At 39.1% G+C, this 20,053-nt stretch overlaps 1 protein-coding gene across 2 annotated transcripts; it reads right to left on the bottom strand.

Annotated features, from left to right (window-relative positions):
• Nucleotides 1-2,682: 2,682 nt before the first annotated feature.
• Nucleotides 2,683-8,540, bottom strand: LOC107824692 (uncharacterized). Of its 2 annotated transcripts, none has more exons than XM_075253326.1 (4): nt 8,059-8,540; nt 7,321-7,559; nt 6,393-6,541; nt 2,683-3,225 (listed from the first exon to the last, which is right to left on the bottom strand). In XM_075253326.1, exons 1-4 carry the CDS (start codon nt 8,229-8,231, stop codon nt 2,989-2,991), a joined length of 798 nt encoding a protein of 265 aa, XP_075109427.1. In that variant the 5' UTR covers nt 8,232-8,540; the 3' UTR covers nt 2,683-2,988. The 2 variants fall into 2 exon arrangements, with proteins under 2 accessions (XP_075109427.1, XP_075109428.1); XM_075253327.1 differs by having other exon boundaries at nt 7,321-7,518; nt 8,029-8,156.
• Nucleotides 8,541-20,053: the final 11,513 nt, after the last annotated feature.

The following is a 20,053-nucleotide window of genomic DNA, read 5'->3' as shown; positions in this document are numbered from 1 at the left end:
AAGCAAGAAGTCACTCTTTTGTATCATTTCAATCTACGACTGTAGCTCATATTGTGCATGATGCTATTGTCACATTGGCAGTTAGACCCTTGACAAAGCTGATCGACAAGCGGCATGGCAGTGGCAAGGATTTGGCATGATGGCCTTGCCATTGGCCTATGTGCTGGGGAAATTAACATGCAAGACAATGCGGGTGTTGTCAATGGCAACAAACTGTTGCAAGGGCAAGTGTGACGGACTACACTTCTATTTGGGGGCTAAGGTGTGACGGACTACACTAAAGCATGAGTGGGTTGCTTAACAAAGGCCAAGTCCTTGACGGAACTAGGCGGGTTGGATGGGAGCTTAACAAAGCAAAACGGGAAAGACCTAGGCGCTAAGATGAGGCAGCTTAGTGCCAAGGCATTGGCATTGGCAATATGATGTTGCCATGGCCTAGGTGAGCGGGCTGGCACCTAAGTAAGTTGTGGGCAAACGACTTAGCAAGGGAATGGCATCATGGCTTGGTGACCTGATGCTAAAATCAGCTTGGCATTGGAAAAAGGCAGATTTGATCAAGTAGGGGCGACTTGACAAGAACAAGCGACTGTGGCAGCGGGCGGGCGGGCGGCTAAGTCATGGGCGACAAGTTGTGATGATGGCATTGGGGCGGAGCAGTGTCAAAGGCCAAGGCTAGGCACAATGCCAGCCTTAGGCGTGCAGCAACTGGCTAGAAACGGCACATGCAACGCACATGAAGCAGTTAACGAGTGTGTTGTGCAGTTGGGCGGTTACAACTGCCATGTCCAAAGAGTTGCTGATTATAGGGCTAAGTCTATGCACGTTTTTAGGCATGTTCTAGCATGACATGCACGTTTTGATCATGGGTGATCATGTCCTGTCAGTTGGGGGTGTCAACTGAAATATGAAAACTGAAAATGGGCTGACTATACTATATATATGTGTGTGTTAGCAGCCCCCAAAACGGGCTAAGTACCTAGGGAGGGAAATTAGCAAAGATGTAGGCATAGGGTTGTCTATGTCAAGGCTTGAGCATGGCAAAATATGTGTCATTGCCTTGCCAAACGAGTGGGCAACACGAGACGCCTTAGGCAGGGGCTTTTATAGGGCAGATTCGTGCAGGTGTCGGCTACTTTTGTGAGTTGGTGTCTGCCAAGGGTGGCAACACCTTGCCAAACTCGAGATTTTTCTTTGTAATTTCATATATTATAAAAGGTTGGGAAAGGGTTCCCGTAAATCTGTTGTGCCTTTATTTATTTACGTTGCCTTGAATTTATTCTAAGTGTTAAACCTCGGAAGCGAAAGAAAATCGGGCGAAGGCTGAGCCAAGTGGAGACTTGACTGCCGCACAGCGGGCAGTGTTTTCGGCGGACAGAAAACGCCCTTGTGACAACATGCATGGTGTGTGTGCTTGCTAACACAATAGCTATGATTATTGGAAAGCAAAACTTACCAATCAACAGGAAATGTACATTTGAAAATTTTCTCTTTCCTGGTAATGACTGAAGACCTCTACTAGCTAGGGGCGGGCATAATACCGATCGAACCGAAAAAAGCGGCCGAACCGTGAATTTCGATTTTTCGGTTTCGGTTTAATCGATTTTTTGGTCGGTGCACGGTTTTAAAATTATTAATTTTCGGTTTTTCGGTGCGGTTTACGGTTTTTGTATTTCGGTTAAACCGAAAAACCGAAATTTAGGTTATTGAGTTGCGTCTGATCATCTTCCTCGCTGATGGAGAGGTGATAGCCTGCACATGGCATTAGAAATCAAATGCTTAATAGTCAGCTGTTAATGATAATGTGTTTATTATTAGAGTAATAAAATTAGACGTCAGAAAATTCGACTGCTTGTTTGGTCCATAATGATCCCAATTGGCATGTTGTTATCACTAAAAAACAAAAATGTCACTCCTGCTTTGGCTTTTCCTTGCAGAGCAAAGTTGTCATCAACAATAATGTTGACGGTTTCAAGTATTTGTATTCAGATTTTGACATACATGCAACATAATTGAACTGATAATGCTCAAAATATAGCCTATGTTTTCTGCCTGAGTCAAACTATGCTCGCGTAATGTGAAGGAGAAGGGAGATGTAAACCTCCAGAACTCTTTCCTTTCCGCATATATTTATGTACATGAACATTTTTTCAGCTTGCATCACAGAGACCAGTAGCTGGATCACAAAATCCATCTCGATCGAGTAACTGCTGAGGTGGAGCACTTAACAGAGGAGAAGATGGACTTCCATATGCATTTCGTCTGCTGTTTCCACAGCCTAGACTTTTTCTGGTGCTAACCCCTGTCACAGGGTTAGTCCCACTAGCATACTTGCAAATAATTATATAAGGACAGACTTCGTTGCTCCTACAAGTCTACAACCGTTTGATACCGAAAATATAAACCGGAAATAACCGAACCGAACTTTGAAAAAACTGCACCGAACCGTAAATACTTTGGTTTGATTTGGTTATTAATATTACAAAACCGAAAAAAGATAAACCGAACCGTATTTTTATAATAACCGACCGATTCGACCGATGCCCACCCCTACTACTAGCTACAACAAACTCTTGGAATCAAAGTCTAGGCAACTCACATTTTAAAGCAAAGTCCTTTTGCTGCAAGAAATAAAGCCACAACCAAATGAAGGAGAGAGAGATGGTCAAATTACAAACAGTATCTGTAAAGATGGTGGTTTGTCCTGTGAATTAATAATGTAAACGCTCAATCGATGTGCTTACAAACAAGGACTTAATTATGCCCCCTGTAACGCACAATGGTAAAAGGTAGCACTTCCTCCTAGAATTTTTATCCGAGGAAGTAGCAACATGAATGAGTTGGAGGTAGGCAACCACAACCAGATTAGGAGCCCAATCCAACAAAAATACTCTCATGGAAAAAGGGAAAATTATTCCTCGACGAATAACCAATTAAGGTACATTGACATACAGTAGCACCTCAAGCGAAGGTCTTCTTATCTTGTAGCAGTTACAGTGACTGAAGTATGACATTCCCAGATTCAGACTCAAAACTTTCCTCCAGTTCTTGTTTTCCCAGCAGTCTAGAGGAGGGCATACATTTCGTGTCATCAGGACAGTCATATGATTTAAGCTCCAGAGAAGTCACAGAAAAGTGGCTGTCAAGTGCAGATATGGTTCTATTTATGAATTCTTGCCGAGATATATAATCCTTCATGCGGCAGATAAAGTCTGAATGGTCTCTTGCCTGAATAACCAGTAGGCAAACTCTCCATCAGAGACTAAAGCAAGCAAATTACTAATGTTCAATGCAAAAGTAACTTGTACAAATAAAAAAGTAGTGAAGTATCTCATGAGCCAAAATGGCATATTGTCAAGTATGAAGTAACAAATGAGAGTAAAATAGGAACAAGGCTTCAGCGTGAGAATATTTAACTCACTAGAAGTTCACACATAAAGACACCCTTCAAGCCAAAGAACATAGGTGTAATTATCATGCTGCAGTCTTGCTCAGCTATAAGTTGGTCATGACATGCATAATTCCATGGAGAAACCATAGCAAGACTTCACCGTGAGAATATTTTATACTCAACTTGAAGTTCAAGCATAAAAGATCCCTTCAAGCCAAAGAACTTAGGTGTAATTATCATGTTGCAGTCTCTCTCAGCTATAAGACTTCCATGGCATGCATAATTCGACTGAAAAACACTAGTAAATACTAAGAAGTTCAAGTTCGCAAAGCCATCTAAAAAGCATGTGGAGGCATTAAAGTGAAATAAGCTGGAAAAGTAGTATAAGCAGAAATGAGAGCAGGGTTGAGAGACATCAAATGACAGAGTTAGAGTACAGTAAGGAAGCTCATGAAAGAAACAACTTTTTGTTACTTTGATACTCTGTGGAATACTTTACCAAAGAAAGCACCGGCTGCCGCTAGGATTGGGAATATGTTACGTCCTTTCGAAGAGGTGAAAGCAAGAGCATGATCTGGATGTTGGAGAATGTTCAGACACATCAGATTGCGTTGACTACCATTTCTGAAAAAATGACTGATCAAGATCGAACTGGGAATAGGTTTTATCACCAGTTGCTGATACTCGACTAAATGTTCTCTACGTCCAGAAGTCGAGACAGTGGCTTAGAAGGCCTCCAGGGACGAATCTGGCTAGAAACCTTCAAGCCACAGAATACTCAGGCTCCTAGTGAGTTAACAGTGTTAGAGCCTAGAGTGAATGCACCATAGAGATGACCAGGAGGCTCCAAACATAACAGGCAAACAAGAGCTCCTCCATATTTACTTTAGCTACTAGAACCTCAAAAGGCATTGTTTAGACACGGCATTCCATAAGATAAGATCATGAATAGCTTTAGTTATCTTGCACATAAGGAACTCATCAACTTCCCAATCGAGACCTTGGTACAGGCACAAGTAGGCTCTGACACCAGTGGATCTCATATAATAAGTAGAAGTTATCTTCCTGTTTTCCCTTAATAATATTTGTTACAATTATATGATTATACTTTAGATTGAGTTAAGTGGATTTATAAAAAATTCTTATTTAAATGACATTCAGACATTTAGAATTTACGAAAAAGAATACAGATAAATGTAAGTTTTCCAACTTAACACTGAAGAAAATTATTGTGAGAATTATTAGCCAAAGATTATATCACTTGAATATCAGAAAGAAAAATAGGACAACCACTCCAGAAGAGGGAGTAAATGAATCAGTGATAAGCACAAATGGATCCCAACTACTGTGGATCTCATCTAGTTGATAAGTTATGAATAACACGTCAATAAATAAGTTTACTAGTTTAGTTTGCTAAAAAAGATATAATGGTACTACGATGTAGCAGCTGAGGAAGATATTTACATCTAAGAGAAAAGTCTAATGTGAAAAATAAGAAAAAGGAAGGGATACTTTGATAACTTGTTTATTCAATATATACTAGAACCCTATTTGTAGGTATCAGACTCAACATATATAAAGATTTGTCAATGTGTGAGAATATCCAACTAAAGAACTTAATTCTTTCAAAAATGTAATTCTAACACTCTAACACTGGCACTTAACATTCTCACATGCCCGCTAAGGTTGAAAACCAGTTTGAGTTTATTTATGGTTAAAAACATAAAAAGATTCAATAGGCATCACAAAACTTGCTGAAAATAGTCAGAAAAAGTTTGGTCACTTGGAATTTATTGAAAAAGTGGCTGTTGGAAAATGACCCGAAAGAGGTGATATTGCCAGGAACTATCGCTACAAAAGAGAGCACAGTGCAGTCAAGGCAGGGAGCCTGGAACAGAATGTTTTGGTCCCATAGCATGTCCATCACATGCTCCCCCTCCAGTACCAAACACAGAGCATGCGGCGCATGCTCATCGCGAGGGAGGTCTGGGTTCAGCTCATCACAACAGCATGCAGTTATTGGAACTTGGATTCCTGGTACGGACATGACTCCAGGCAAAAATTCAGAATAATGAAATAGTTGGGTTCTTGATTGCCCACGTGAGCACTTGAAAAGAGGATAGTTTCATATGTGGACCTTAAGCAAGAGGTTAGTTAAGAGGACACGAGTGTATTTTACACTCAAGATTATGATATATTAGGTGATATGCAGGCAGGAAATTAGAAGACTACAAAGGCGTAAAAGACAAACTTGGAAATTTCATATGTGAGTAAATGACGATGCATGTACCACAGACTTCAACATTGTGGCTGCTTGCAAACTGAGATTAACTAGCTTTACCTTTTCAGCCAAGCCAACTACCAAGTATACTTGATAGTAAACAACTTCTTAGGCTCACTGCCACAAGTCCACAACCATAGTTTCAGGGATGATTTGTTCAGAACACATGAAAGAGCCTTTCAGTAAATTTATCTTATAACCACATTGGGACAGCCCTTAACAGTGACATGAGCCAATTTTTGCAGATTTTCCGAAGTAATTAATCCCAGTACCCATTCCTCAAGCCCAGTGAAACAGAGAAGACTACCCATGCTTCATCTTTTCACCATGATGTCAGCACCAACTTAGAGGTCTTCACACCATCAGCTTAGAAGAGTATGCATGCAGTGCAAGCACCACCACGACTATTTTCTATATGAAAATGCTTTATCTATTCTCTGTACCTAAATGTACTATATATTAGAGGGAAGAGAAAAATATGTACGGTTATGAAATTATTCAATAATAATGTAATTCTATTAATTACATAGTTGTTCCATATGTTGCAGTGTACGAGAATGAAACTTTGCATCGATCTTGAACACGATTAAGTTTATTCTGCCAACAACTTAAATCGGTGTTTCCAGAAACAGAGTGTTCAAAAATCAGCTGCGTCAAGTTCATAAAAAAAGGCTCACAAGACTATTTACCAAGCAGAACAAAGAACTTGAAAATTTTGCAAACCTGTCGATAGTCAGGAGCTCGTTTTGGAAGTTTGAGATAAGCCATGTTCATCATCTCATAATCCCAAAGAAAGGATGTATGATGGATCCAACGGCCTTTTATGATAGATTGAGCATTTCCCCCAAACTTGCGGTTGCCAAAAACGTAGTCTGTGATCATGTAAAAAACAATATGAAGTCGGATGTCTTAGAAAGCTGGTGAGCAAGACATAAAACAAGGATTCCTCAAGTCATATCTCCGTGTGAGCAAAAGAGAAAGAACAAAAAATAAAGGACAAAACAAGCAGTCAGACGGATATCAAGACAGGGCAAGAGAATGGGGGGAGATAGTATTCACAATTCTTTTAAGGCCAAGTAACACAATGTACATAGAAATGGGAACCAACTGCACAGAGAAGAAAGAATACAATATTGCTAACAAGAAGAAATAAGAAAACAGAAAAGGAAGCATCCAATCCAATGAATGGCACTTTTCTTGTCAGGAAGTTAGTTAGAAAGTGTGTGAACCTTATCTACCACAAATAATTAAATCCACATAAAAGGAAGCTCCCTTGATGAGTGCAGCGTAATATCATTGTTAGTCTGACACTCAACCTTGGTTTTTAGCATAAATACATTACCAGCCAATTGAAACTTCTATTTTTGTTTTTTGATTAGTCAAATAAATTTCAACAATATCAAACTAACTCAGTGTCACAAATATATAGATAGAGAAATATATAGTGCAAAAATACCATACAACAAGTATAAGCAAGTATTTCCTCCATAACAAAGTTTAAAAGCAAGTCCCTTTTTTTGACATAAAAGCAAGGTTACACTTTTTTTTTTTGGGGGGGGGGGGGGGGGTTGGTTCTTGAAGAAAACCTGCAGCTCTTCCTGCAAAAAGCTGGACAGTCAACAATGAAAATAATCTTGGAGCAGAAAAGTACCATTTTCATGAAGAGAGAAATCCCCAACTCCTTGAAACACCTTGCTATAGAGTTGGCTGCTCCATGACATGATGGGCCTAGGATATGGTTGTACAGTAGGGACAGCATCCTTATTGCATATGAAGGAGATGAAAACTGTCCTGTGATCGACTATTACAGTGCCTCCTCCAGTAAACCTCTTTACTACTGGAATCTTGTCTTGCAAAACAGAACCGATTTCAAGAAGTTCAGCTGGTTTTCTGTGACAATGGTTAATGTTGTTATGCAATTAACTCAATTAGAGACATACAACAAAAATGTCCTATCATTACGGCCATGGCATACATCAAGTACTCGTAACTTCTTGCATCAATTGTAAGCTGATAGATCAGAACTTGCACAACAGCAGTGCAGTTAATACTGATAGCTTAGCTCCAAAGAATATACAGCCTAAACAATATCAGAAAGTGGAAAAACTGGCCTCATTATCAGTGTCTTTATGACACACATATGTTAAATTGCTTTAGGTTCGTATTTTTCGAATCCCCTTCCTGGCTCCACCATTTCCCACAAGCACTATATAGTTTAAAGATGGTAAAAGATTAATTAGTGAAGCAGAAGGAAAGTACAAATCCAATCGTCAAAATAAGTTGTATAATGAACCCGCCAATAAAAACAATCAAGAAATAATTCTAGCAAAAGTACTACTATGGAAAAAAAGAGTCATACCATAAAAAAGGGTGAAAATTGATAGCTCACCCTGAAATACCCATGACAATTGTGGGTTCATTGGTTCCATCATTTACAATGCAACAGTTTTGAGGTGAAGTCCTGAGCAACCGTTCCTCCAAATGCAATTGCTGCAGAATTGGCACTCCCTTAAATTTAACAACATCCATCAATGGCAGCCGCCCCACATTTCCTGAACTCATCGCAACTAAAATAATTTGTACGCTAACAACTGAACTGGGTCTTTGACTCTTTTCCCAATTTCACCAGAAAATCTACAATTGTGTACTTTCTCGATAATTTCAAGGATCAATGTTATCTACGAGTGTCACCACAGACCCACTCAAAGAATTCATAAATCTCCCTCTTCTTCTCTTTTCAAAGACCAACCTCCTCTCTCTATCTCGCACTTCTTCTTCGCCTGAAAACACGTGTCCAAAACTATTATTTCACCTAAAATGACCAGTAATTGATTTCGAGCTATAAGGTGGGGAAGCAATAGCTGAGGTAGATATGATCAACGGGTAGAGTGAGGTGATGCGATTAATAACTAAATTCGGGTGTACATTTCATGTGACCCAATTTCCATTTTCTCAAACAATGTTAAATAAAATGTGTCGCAAACCGCGGGTGTATTTCATGTAGCGTGGTTTAAGACGTATTTTAAATAACATTGAATCTTCCTAGAAGTGGTTTAAATTAATCAAAAGCAGTTCTAAGCTAAAGTGCACCATAGGTTAAAACATGTAATAAATCGTATAATAGGCCAATTTTAATAGTTTAAGCGACCGTGCTAGAACCATGGAACCCTGGAATTCCCAACATCTTCTTCCGGGTTAACATAATTCCTTATCTAGAATTTTGGTTCGCAGACTTTTAAATAAAGTCGATTTTCTTCGATTTGGGATTTTAAAATAAACTGGTGACTTGAAACACCAAATAAATTATTCCAAGTGGCAACTCTGATAAATTAATTCCATTTCGAATAATGTCACTTTAATTGGAAAAACTCCCTTATATCCCTCTCGGGTGTAAAAAAGGAGGTGTGACAGGGTCCCTTCGAGGGATGGTTCTGAAATCGGGACCCGGGGTCTCTATTTGCCCATAAACTGACAATCAGGGATTCACCAATTTTGCATTACCCAGTGTAAGGGATGCCTTTGCAAACCCTAGGCGCATGGCCGCACTACTCCCAAAGTTAGTGAACCAAAAAGAGTAGGCTTAAATAGAGTCTACGAATGTCGAGGCACTGGTGACTCAAATATCTTATGAGACTGCCAAGGTTAGCTAAACTACTCTCATTTTGAACTTGTATTATCAGAGATACCTTAGTTACTTTTTGTGTTTTGAAATATCCGTTTCTTTATCCTTGGGGCCCTGAAAAAGGTTCAGTTCGATATAGCAATGACCAAGGAGGTGGTGATATAAAATGAGTTGCTAAAAATTTAAAATAAGAAGCTCAAAAAAGAGACTGAGGAGCTCAAAGTTGAGAATGAGGCCCTCCGAGTGGGAATAGAAGTAGCAGAGAGAAGCGCCGATCAATAGATGCAAGAATTCCTGGCCCGACAAGGCTATCCTTTGAAATTAGCGAACCATAACTTCAGAGAGAATTATAAACCTTGAAGGGGTGTTGGCCTCAAAGACGAGCACAAAGGCATGACTGAGGGAGGATTGCTCTCTTCTAGAGTCCAAGATTCGGAGCCTACGATCTGAATCGGTGGTTGCTGAAGTGAGGGATTTTGCCAATAAATAATATTGGGAGTCTACTCAATAGGCCTTTGTGGATTTACCAAAGAGGATGTTCTCGACCAGGCCTTGGCAATTGTGGAGACTCGTCTCATCGCCCTTCATGAGGCACATATCGACAAGCTAGACATCGTTCTTGTGATATCTTAATTCGAGGCTGAGGCAAGGGAGCTTCAGGGATTACTTGGCCTTTATTCTCCAGATAGGTAGGGGCTAAGTATAGACTTAGATGAGGAGGGCCTCGATGATGAAGGCAAAAAAGGGGAAGAGGTTGACCCTGATTTCTCTGCCTATTCAATGGCAACCAACACTGACCCGAATGCCCCTTCTACTTTCTCTTTCCAAGCCCAAGGTTGTAGTCCAAGTTCCTATAGTTCTCCTTAGGCATTCTCTTGTATGTAAATGAAAATTCATGAATTTTGTTGTGCCCTTTCTATCTTCTTTAAATTTTTTGTAGCTCGAATGTGTTTATGTGCTTTCATAACTCAATGTTAAGTTATAAGAAATAGATGTTGCTTTGCTAGTTTGGTGCTAGCAGAGATGAAGTCTCACATACATTTAGGCACGTATTTGACAGTGGATCATTTTCGAAGCTGATTGCTGAAAAGTGTTTATTTTCAAATAAAAAGACAAACAGAATTTTATTTTGCTTGAATCCGAACACACTTGTTATATAGAATTCTAATTGAAGTCATATGGCCAAGATGACACAGAGTTTATATTTATGCCCTTTTTTGGGGCATCTTTATCTAAATATCAATGTTGGTTCTCTTTATATTTGTTCCTTTCTTTGAGGCAAATATTTTGTATTTTATAAAGACCTCTGTAGGTTTTCTTTGGGACACCTCGATCTTTTAAACTATTGCTTCTTATAATGAATCTTTCTCTTGTCCTTGAGATCTTTCGACCGCAGGTTTTTGATCTTTTGTGATGTTCTCACTCTGGCTTCCTCTTCCTGAGTGATCGCATTGAAATGGATACGAGGTGTCAGACCCCTAGTGTTCGAGATTGATAAATGAAGGCTCGAGCAATGGTATAACAGCGTTCATGGCTAGTATATCTCTTCCTGTTGGTCATACACTTTACAAAGAAAACAAAAGGGACGAGGGGAGGCTTTCTAGATGAGGACGGTGCCAGAACCCTTTTCTAATTAGAATTTTCAGCCTTGGCTGTGAACTATGGCGGTTCATTTATATTTGCCTAGGGACTTTTTGTTCATAATCCAAATCGGGATGGCTTATTTCATGTCATATAAAAATTTTAGTGCTAATAAGAGTAATAAAAAACATACAAGGAGGGACATTAATGGGCGTTTGAGGTGTGACACATTCCAATTTTACCTTCACGGGCATCTCGTCCATTTCCTTGCATTTGTATGAACCCTTCCTAGTTATTTTAGTGATCCGGTAAGGTCCTTCCCAATTAGGCCTGAGTTTCCAACATTCGGTTCTTGGAATGCCGAAAATACCCTCTTTACAACACATAGCCGCTTGCTTTGAAATGCGGAAGGCTTTCCTTTTATTTATAATATTCCTCGATTCTTTGCTTTTTGTATAAACATTTGTATCAAGGCCATCTCTCTATGTCCTTCCACTAAGCTCAAGGTTTAAAGCTTCATTGTTCGACTCCATTGAAGAGTGAACGGACCTTAATCTAGGTTCTCCTATCTCCAATAAGATGACTGCTTCTGACCCGTACACCAAGAGAAAAGGGTCTCTCCCATGCTTGATTTTGCTATCATTTGTTAGGCCTATAAAACTCTGGCTAGTTCTTCTGTCCACCTCTCCTTAGCGGCTTCATGTCTCTTCTTTAAATTGTTGAGTATGATCTTATTAGAGGAATCAACTTGTCCATTTACTTTCGTATGATATAGGGTAGAAGTAATTATCTTAATATGCCACTCTTAGAAGAATTTAGTCACTTTGGCTCTGACAAATAGCGGGCCATTTTTTACACGCGATCTCTTTTGGTGCTCCAAATAAATAGATGATGTATCTTCACGTGAAATCTACAACCTTCTTTTCCCTAATTTGGGTATGCGCCTACTTCCACCCATTTAGAGATAATAAGTTAACACCAGCAAGAATTTTATCTGATCGGGTGTCGTGCCCTTTTTTTTCCGCAAAAGTGGGTTTCAACATTATGACAACTCTTTTGAGAGTGGGAGATAGAGTGTTAAAAGAATAAGAGTCACCACCTAATAGTTTTAAGGTGCATTAGGGCACCTGTTATACAGACAAGTCTATTTTGACTAGTCAATGCCACCAAAGATCGGGAAAGGGCTCAAATTACTTCAAATAGAAGGTGTTAGGCACTATTCGAGGTCTACAACTGTAGGTCCCTCCCAAAATTAAGACTATGTGGATTATAATTAGGCAAGATGATCAAATAAACAAAGAGAATAAAATGTCAAATAGTTTTATTATAACACAATGACAATTGATATAAAATCTTAAAGATTACAAAGATATAACTATAACGGTCTATACTAGATGACTAAGTGTAATTAAAGAAAGGGGGGTCCTAAGTTTTTTAGCCTAAAGGATCACCCCGCACAGCATAAATAATACTTCGCAACTCCCTTAAGATAGGGAATTACTCATATTATTCAGCGGGCATAGAATGTCAACTCATGCTACCTGATTACTATGTTAAAGTTGTTTACCTAAGGCTCTCTAATTGAATTCTAAGTCGTACCCTATGCGTGCACTACCCGTCCCATGCCTATGGTCTAAGAGGCATTGGACCTCTAGTTGGATGGTTCTAGACTTTACTTAGGCTTCTCAAAATGATAAAACTAGGCGACATTCAAAATAAGTAGGACTTCACGTAAAGGCAGTTAAAGGCCCAAGTTAGCCTCCACATAGGCAACAAATGCACACAAGCAGATTTTGTATTATGTATGGGCAGTTTTCGACTCCAGACGTCACTTTAAACCTATAGATATGGTTTCTAAATAACTACACTGGTATTGCTATGCTGATCATTGAGATTAAAGATCATAAATTATCAAGACCTATAGACATGGTTTCTATACGATTTTGATTTTAAGTGCACTGCAGTGCTGATTATGTTGGAACAATGAGTTCTCAGATTATAGGCATTAAAAATCTTATAGGCATAATCTCTAAATGAGGCAATAGAACCTTTTAAAAGCGTAATGTAATTACTCGTGTTTGATTTTAGCAACTTCTGGCTAATAACAATATTCTATTGGCAGAATTTCTAAGAGTTGGCGATCGAAACTAATTCTATAACACCTAGTCCCTATAAGCATGTTTTCTAGGCGAGCAATAGATATAACAGTAGATAATTAATCCATTAAGCCCTATGGACATGATATCTAGATGAGGATTAGTAGAATATAAGTTAATACAATCCTATAGGCATGGTATCTAATGAATATGCTACAGTTATGCAAATTGAAGGACATTTGTTGGCATTTGTTCCTTATAGGTATGCTGTCTAGTAACACAGAGTGGTAGAGATGGATAACAAATAAAATACTTAAAGCTCATGCTTTGATAGTAAACAAGTTGAGAATGAGTGTGTGATTTCCCTAATGGCATGATTTCTACTAGTGTACAATGGAAACTAAAAAACATATATGGCAGGTTGAATAAAATAACAAGTAAGTCATGTAAATCCTATAGGCGTGTTCTCTACCCTTTCATGTAGACATTAGAATATACCCTTTTCCCCAATTTCACTAGCACCCCAATTATTTGTTACAAAATTATTACAGGCCAGATAATGAATAAAAGTATAAACATTACACAAGGAACGAGCATCTTTCTTAAATATGAGACTATGACTGTCAGCACATCCCAAAGTCACAAAGGAACTCATGCCAAGCTAAACAGTTACACATGATCCCAAACAAATTATAGAATCACACAAAATCACTTAAGCAAACTAGTTTGGTAGATTCGACAGATAGAATGAGAAAGAAACTAAGCGTCAGAGATAGCTTAAGTCCCAACAACAAAGAGAATGATAAAAAGACCCCAAATCCTTGTGTGTTAGAATTTACAGAAGTCTCAAATAAACCTCGAGCAGTGCTCACACTAGGGAGGTCAATAGAGAGAGTTTTGGTGGCCTTGGCTTTCTGCAGGGCAAGAGTGATAGATTCAGAATAATGTAGATAACAGATGAGGGTGAGAGAATAGTGATTAATGATAGAACTTGAAGAGGTGCACTTGTATTTTAGAAGTAGACATAGCACTCGTCAGAGTTCCCAAGGGCTTCAAATGAACCCCGGGCAGTGCTCGCACTAAGAAAGGTTGAGAAATCGAATTCCGGTGGCCTTGGCTTTCAGCTGGTCAAGAAGCAAAGTATAGAACAAGATAATGAGAGAATAATAGAGTGATAGCTTCTAGTTTTGTAGTGAATCTGGCGATTAAAGTCTGTCTCGAAGGGAAATAGGAAGGGATTTGTATAGTAGTAGAAATCAAGCAACCGAATCAAGGAAACACTATAATATCAACATAAATAAGGAAATATAACATGCAGAATCAATAAAAAATAGGATTAGGGAAAAATTAGGTAAATCGTAGTAGATAGAAATCAAAGATTTGACCAATGATTTTGGTGAATCGCCTTGCCATGAACGTATATAGACGGAATACCATCTAGAACTTGAAGATTGAGGATGATTTCCACATGATTCCAGGTCTGGTACTTGCCAAAAATAGGCAATTACTAAGTAACACCAAAATTGTGTAAGTAACATGGAGATGGAGCATATATGGAAGGCAAATCGTAAGAGGGATCCATATCAAGGTCGGAATCAAAGATAATTGGGGTGTGACAGCTAGGGTTCATGAAAGATAAAAGAGTAACACAGAGAACACAGGTGGCGGTCTTTTGGAAATGGGGATTAGGATTAGGTTGTGGGGAAATAAGGAAAGGGAGAGGGGCGTTATGAGCCGTTGATCGCTTTTGATCAACGACTGAGATTTAAGGAGAGATGGGTTGGGTTTTGGACTGGTAGGCTTGTTGGGTCACTTGGGGTTTGGCTTTAGGATTGGGCCAGGGGTTTGGGTATGTTTAGTTCGAAAAATAGCTAAAAAATTGGGCCAGTTTTTAAATAAGAGATTAAAAGTGAAATGATTTAATAAAAATAGTTAAATAAATATATAAAAAATTATATTTATGCAAATTGATACTTTAAAATAATATTAGAAGATTATAAAAATGTAAAATATTATTTTGACCCTGAATAAAATGACAAATGCAATAAAATGCAAAAGATAGGTTATTGCAAGATTGTGCAACTAGCCTAAGAATACCAATATAATTATATCAAATGAAGTAAACAATATTTGAAACATGTATTATAGATGCAAAATAATAATTTTAGAAGATTATATCACCACAAGAATAATTTAAAGGAATAATTGGTAAATATTCAAGTAATTTAAATGCAAGAAAATCGATTTTAAAGCTCTAAAATTATGGAAAATTATAGAAATAGATTTTGTAAACTAAATAATGATGAAGAAATGATATTTTGAAAGTATATAAAATGTGAGCGCAAAATTGGGTATCAACAACTAAAATGCCCTTCTTTACCCGAAAATAATAAAAAAAATATTGTCGGGTAAAGAAAATGATGACACAGTTATGTCCGGATTGAGCAGGGAATGATGTGATTTGAAAAAATGGAGGCTGAACCCTAGTTCCTGAGTTGCCTAAATATCCCTGGTGTTACGGGAATCAAGTCATGTGTAGTTCTAGATCCAACGACGAACGAAACCGGTGGAGTTGTTATAGGAATGGTCGTATGCTTCGGAAAAGGTTCTTTTGGGTAGGATAGTATTGGATGAATTTATACGGAGTCATGAATGTAAATTTGAAATGGTCACAAGGTAGAAATCTGAAAGGTCATAGAGTAAAAGGTAGGCAATTACTGGTAGTCGATTACGTTTGGAGCAATTGAAGGATGACGTTGCAAATGGAAACTGGATCGAAGATTGCTCTTGTTTGTAGAATGGTTACCTCTTGTATTACCTGAAAAACTTAAAACACAGTCCATGCAAATATATATGGGTTATTGCAAAAATTTAAACGTGATGCAAATTCCCTTTGGACCGTGAAGGTTGTTTTTGGACAGTGAGGATGATGTCCTTAGATCATGACGTCCTAGGCCATGAAGCATATGATAAGGGATTCGCAAGCTATGAAATGGTGTCCTCGGGCCATGAGGATGGTTCCTCTAGACTATGACACCTTCGAATAATGATGTGCAATTTTGAGAGATCCTCAGGCCATGGAATGGTGTCTCCTGGCTATGAGGATGATGCCTTCGGACTATGATGTCTTTGGACAAAATGGAGATGTTTCAGCCCATAAAATGCAAAGATATTGATGCTTGGGCATATGCAAGGATGAGAAAAGACAAGTCTTATTCTTGTGTGAGAGGAGGGCAGTGTTTAGCCTTAGGTGGACCAAGATATAGTGCTTGGTATTAGGTAACATAGTGGAGATAATATTTAGTGTTATGCAAAGAAAAAAGCAATTCTTAGCCTTATGTAATTACGAAGGCAATGCTTAGCCTCATAAAATTACGGTGGCAATGCTTAGCCTCATGCAAGAAAAAGAGACAATGATTAGCCTCATGAAAAGAGGGGAGACAATGCTTAGTCTCATGCAAGAAGGAGAGACAATGCTTAGTCTCATGCAAGAGGGAGGCATTGCTTATTCTCATGCAGGGGAAAGGTAGTGCTTAGCCTTATGCAATTAGAGAGGCAATGCTTAGCCTTATGCAAAAAGGGGGCAACGCTTAGCCTCATGAAAGAATGTAGACAATGCTTAGTCTCGTGAAAGAGAGAGGTAATGCTTAGCCTCATGCAAAGAAAGGCAATGCTTAGCCTCAACAAAGAAGGGAGACAATGCTTAGTCCCATGCAAAGAAGGAGGCAATGCATAGCCTCAACAAAGAAGGGAGACAATGCTTAGTCTCATGCAAAGAGGGAGGCAATGCTTAGCCTTATGCAAAGAGGGGAGACAACGCTCAGTCTCATGCAAAGAGGGGAGACAGTGCTTAGTCTCATGCAAAGAATTAGAGACAGTGCTTAGTCTCATGCATGGAAAGTGATGAGTGACAGTGAGAAAGTAAAGTATTTCTTAGCTGAAGGTATCTTCGTTCGGTAACTTGTCATCATGAAGGTAGTGACTTGATGTATTTGCGAATATTGTTGTCTTATTGTGCCTGCACTTAAAGAAAAAATTTGTGAGGGGAAGGTCGTTTCGTGCTTTTGCTTTCTTGCTTTGTCTTACTTCTGTCTTGAGATCCTGTTTGAGTTACCCTGGATAACGTCTGGTTGTTATAGAAATAAAATTTCGAAAAATGTATGCATTTGATAAATTGTATGCAAAAATATAATTATTTGAAATGTAGTAGTATGTGATATCAAATAATTTAGATGAACCGGTGACTGTGACATATTTAGAGACATCACGACCTCTTTGCCTTAGATTTTTGAAGGTTCTCCTCAAAATTCTGCCCCAGTTTAAATGTAATACTTTTGGTTGTTCCACATAGAAAAAGTTGGCTGAACTTGTAATCTTTCCCCAATTTGCGATCATGGGGAAAATGAAGATTTTATTAAGATGTGACCGAACCCACGGGGATACCTACGTATCCCCTCTTAAACGGGAATCAGGTCAAGCGTAGTTCAGTTACATCAAGTGACGAAATGTAAACAATCCTAAACATACTATTTCTTGACTGCATCTGAGTTGATAAGTTTTGGCCAAATCTCTCTGTCCATTTCTGAAAGTATGAGTGCTCTTCCTGTTAGTACTCTCTGAACCATGTAGGGACCTTGACAGTTGGGTGAGAACTTCTCCTTGGCTTCATCCTGATGTGGGGAGATCCACTTTAGCACCAACTGCCTGGGTGTGAATTGCCTTGGTCTGAACTTTTTGTTGAAAGCTCTTCCATTCTGTTGTGGTAGAGTTGACCATGTCATACCGTGTTCATTCTCTTTCCATCAATGAGATCCAGTTGTTCATAGCGGCTCTATACCCGTTGAGCTCAGCTTCTTGTATGATTCTTAGAGAAGGGATTTCTACTTCGGCAGGAATGATCGCTTCAGTACCATAAACCAATAGGTAAGTATTTTCCCTAGTTGATAGGCGAACAGTGGTATGATACCTGAGCAGAGCAAATGGCAGCTTCTCGTGCCATTGTTTTTAATTATCTACCATTTTCCTCTGTATCTTCTTGATGTTTTTGTTGGCGTCAGCTACAACTCCATTTATTTGCGAACTGTATGTTGTGGAATTCTTATGTTTGATCTTGAAAGTTTCACACATGGCCTTCATTAGATCACTGTTGATATTGGCGGCATTGTCGGTGATGATTGACTCTGGCACTCCGAACCGACAAATAATGCGATCGCAAAAAAGATCTGCTACGACCTTCTTAGTTACAACTTTGTAAGATATAGCTTCGACCCATTTTGTGAAATAATCTATGACCACGAGAATAAACCTATGCCCATTTGAAACAGCGGGTTCGATTGGACTGATGACATCCATACCCCAAGTCGAGAAAGGCCAAGGTGAACTTGTTGCATTGAGTTCATTGGGTGGTACTCGTATCATGTTAGCATGTACCTAGCATTAGTAACATTTCTGTACATACATGATGCAGTTAGTTTCTATTGTCATCCAGAAATACCCTGCTCTTAGTATTTTCTTGGCTAAGACAAAGCCATCCATATGCAGTTCGCAAGTTTCAGCATGTGTTTCCTCAAGCAATTTGGATGCCTCCTTGATATCGACGCATCGTAGTAATCCCAAGTCTGGAGTCCTTCTATATAGAATTCCTCTGCATTCTATCAATAAATACCTGAGGGTCCTTATTTGGATCTGCTTCAGTGAATACCGGAGGGTCTAAATTAATAAAGTCATGAACCCTCGCACTGAAGGACCTATCTGCATGACCAATACCTATTTCCTAATGACGAGCCTGCGTGGCTACTAATCGGGTTAATAGCTGAATAGATTCTCTCATCTCTTGACCTGGTGCATCTAGCTGAGGAGCTGTACGTACAGGGGCGGGCGCTGGAGCTGGTGCCCCTCGGAGCTCTTCTGGAAAAGGCGGGGTATGTGAAGTATGAGATGGAACCTTACCATGAGACTCTCCCCGAGCCCTGGTAACTCGTGGCGCTCGACTAGTAGTCTCACCAGCCACGGACTTTCCCTTCTGGGCGGTCGTACTCTTTGGACGCATCGGTAAAAATATAACATATCGTTAGGAACATGAATTCTTGTATCGCATGATCTGAGATAGAAAGAGAGGATAACATCCTATATGTTATGTAACCTCCTATTTATAAGTGTGGTGCACAACACACCTATAAACAACTACTAGACACGGTCTGTAGACAATCCTAGGATAGAACTGCTCTGATACCACTTTTATCACGACCCAAATCGATGGGCCGCGACGGGTGCCTGAGTCCTACCTGTCAAACACCCCTAAATATGCGTCTAAGATATGAACCTGAATAACATCTGCTATATTACGAAAATAACATACATGAAGGAAACCTTCCATCAAGGCATATGTACATATACATACAGAATACAGTGGGCGAGCCGGCAAGGCTGCTATAGAAAACCATACATCCAAATCTGAAAGCCGACAAGGTCACATACAACCCAACTAGACATACTGTCTATAGACCTCTAACATAAACATAACTGTAAAGGACGTGACTGAGCCACGTCATACCCATATATATATATATATATATATATATATATATATGTAAACATATCGTACCAAAATCAAAAGCAGCTCCGGATCATGTAGAGCACGCCAACTCTCGCTGATCAAGGATCCTAAGAAGGGGGACCGTTAGCTTGCCTACCTGCACCTGCGGGCATAAAATGCAGGCCCCGTAAAATAGGGCGTCAGTACAAAAAATGTACTGAGTATGTAAGGCATTAAAATTAGTACGTAAAAGACATAGATGAAACATGGAATAAAGAAACACATCTTTAAATCTGAATAACTTTGTAAATTCTGAAACGTTTATAATGTCATGCACGTGCATATAAATGTCATGTCATGCATAGGTATGAGTGTACATAATATCATCAAGCCACTGAGGGCATCCCCCATCATATCATCTCGGCCACTGTGGGCAACATCATCAACATATACCAGCTGATCAGGTGGTGGTGCGTATATAATGCCGTAACCTTTTCCCATATCCCATATACATATATTTACATATATATGCATATATAACACCATCTGG

The sequence above is a fragment of the Nicotiana tabacum genome, chromosome 5 (assembly GCF_000715075.1).
Source record: "Nicotiana tabacum cultivar K326 chromosome 5, ASM71507v2, whole genome shotgun sequence".
NCBI classification, from domain to species: Eukaryota; Viridiplantae; Streptophyta; class Magnoliopsida; order Solanales; family Solanaceae; genus Nicotiana; species Nicotiana tabacum.
The sequence above is the reverse complement of the archived record's forward strand: the minus strand, read 5'-3'. Positions and strand labels throughout refer to the sequence as shown.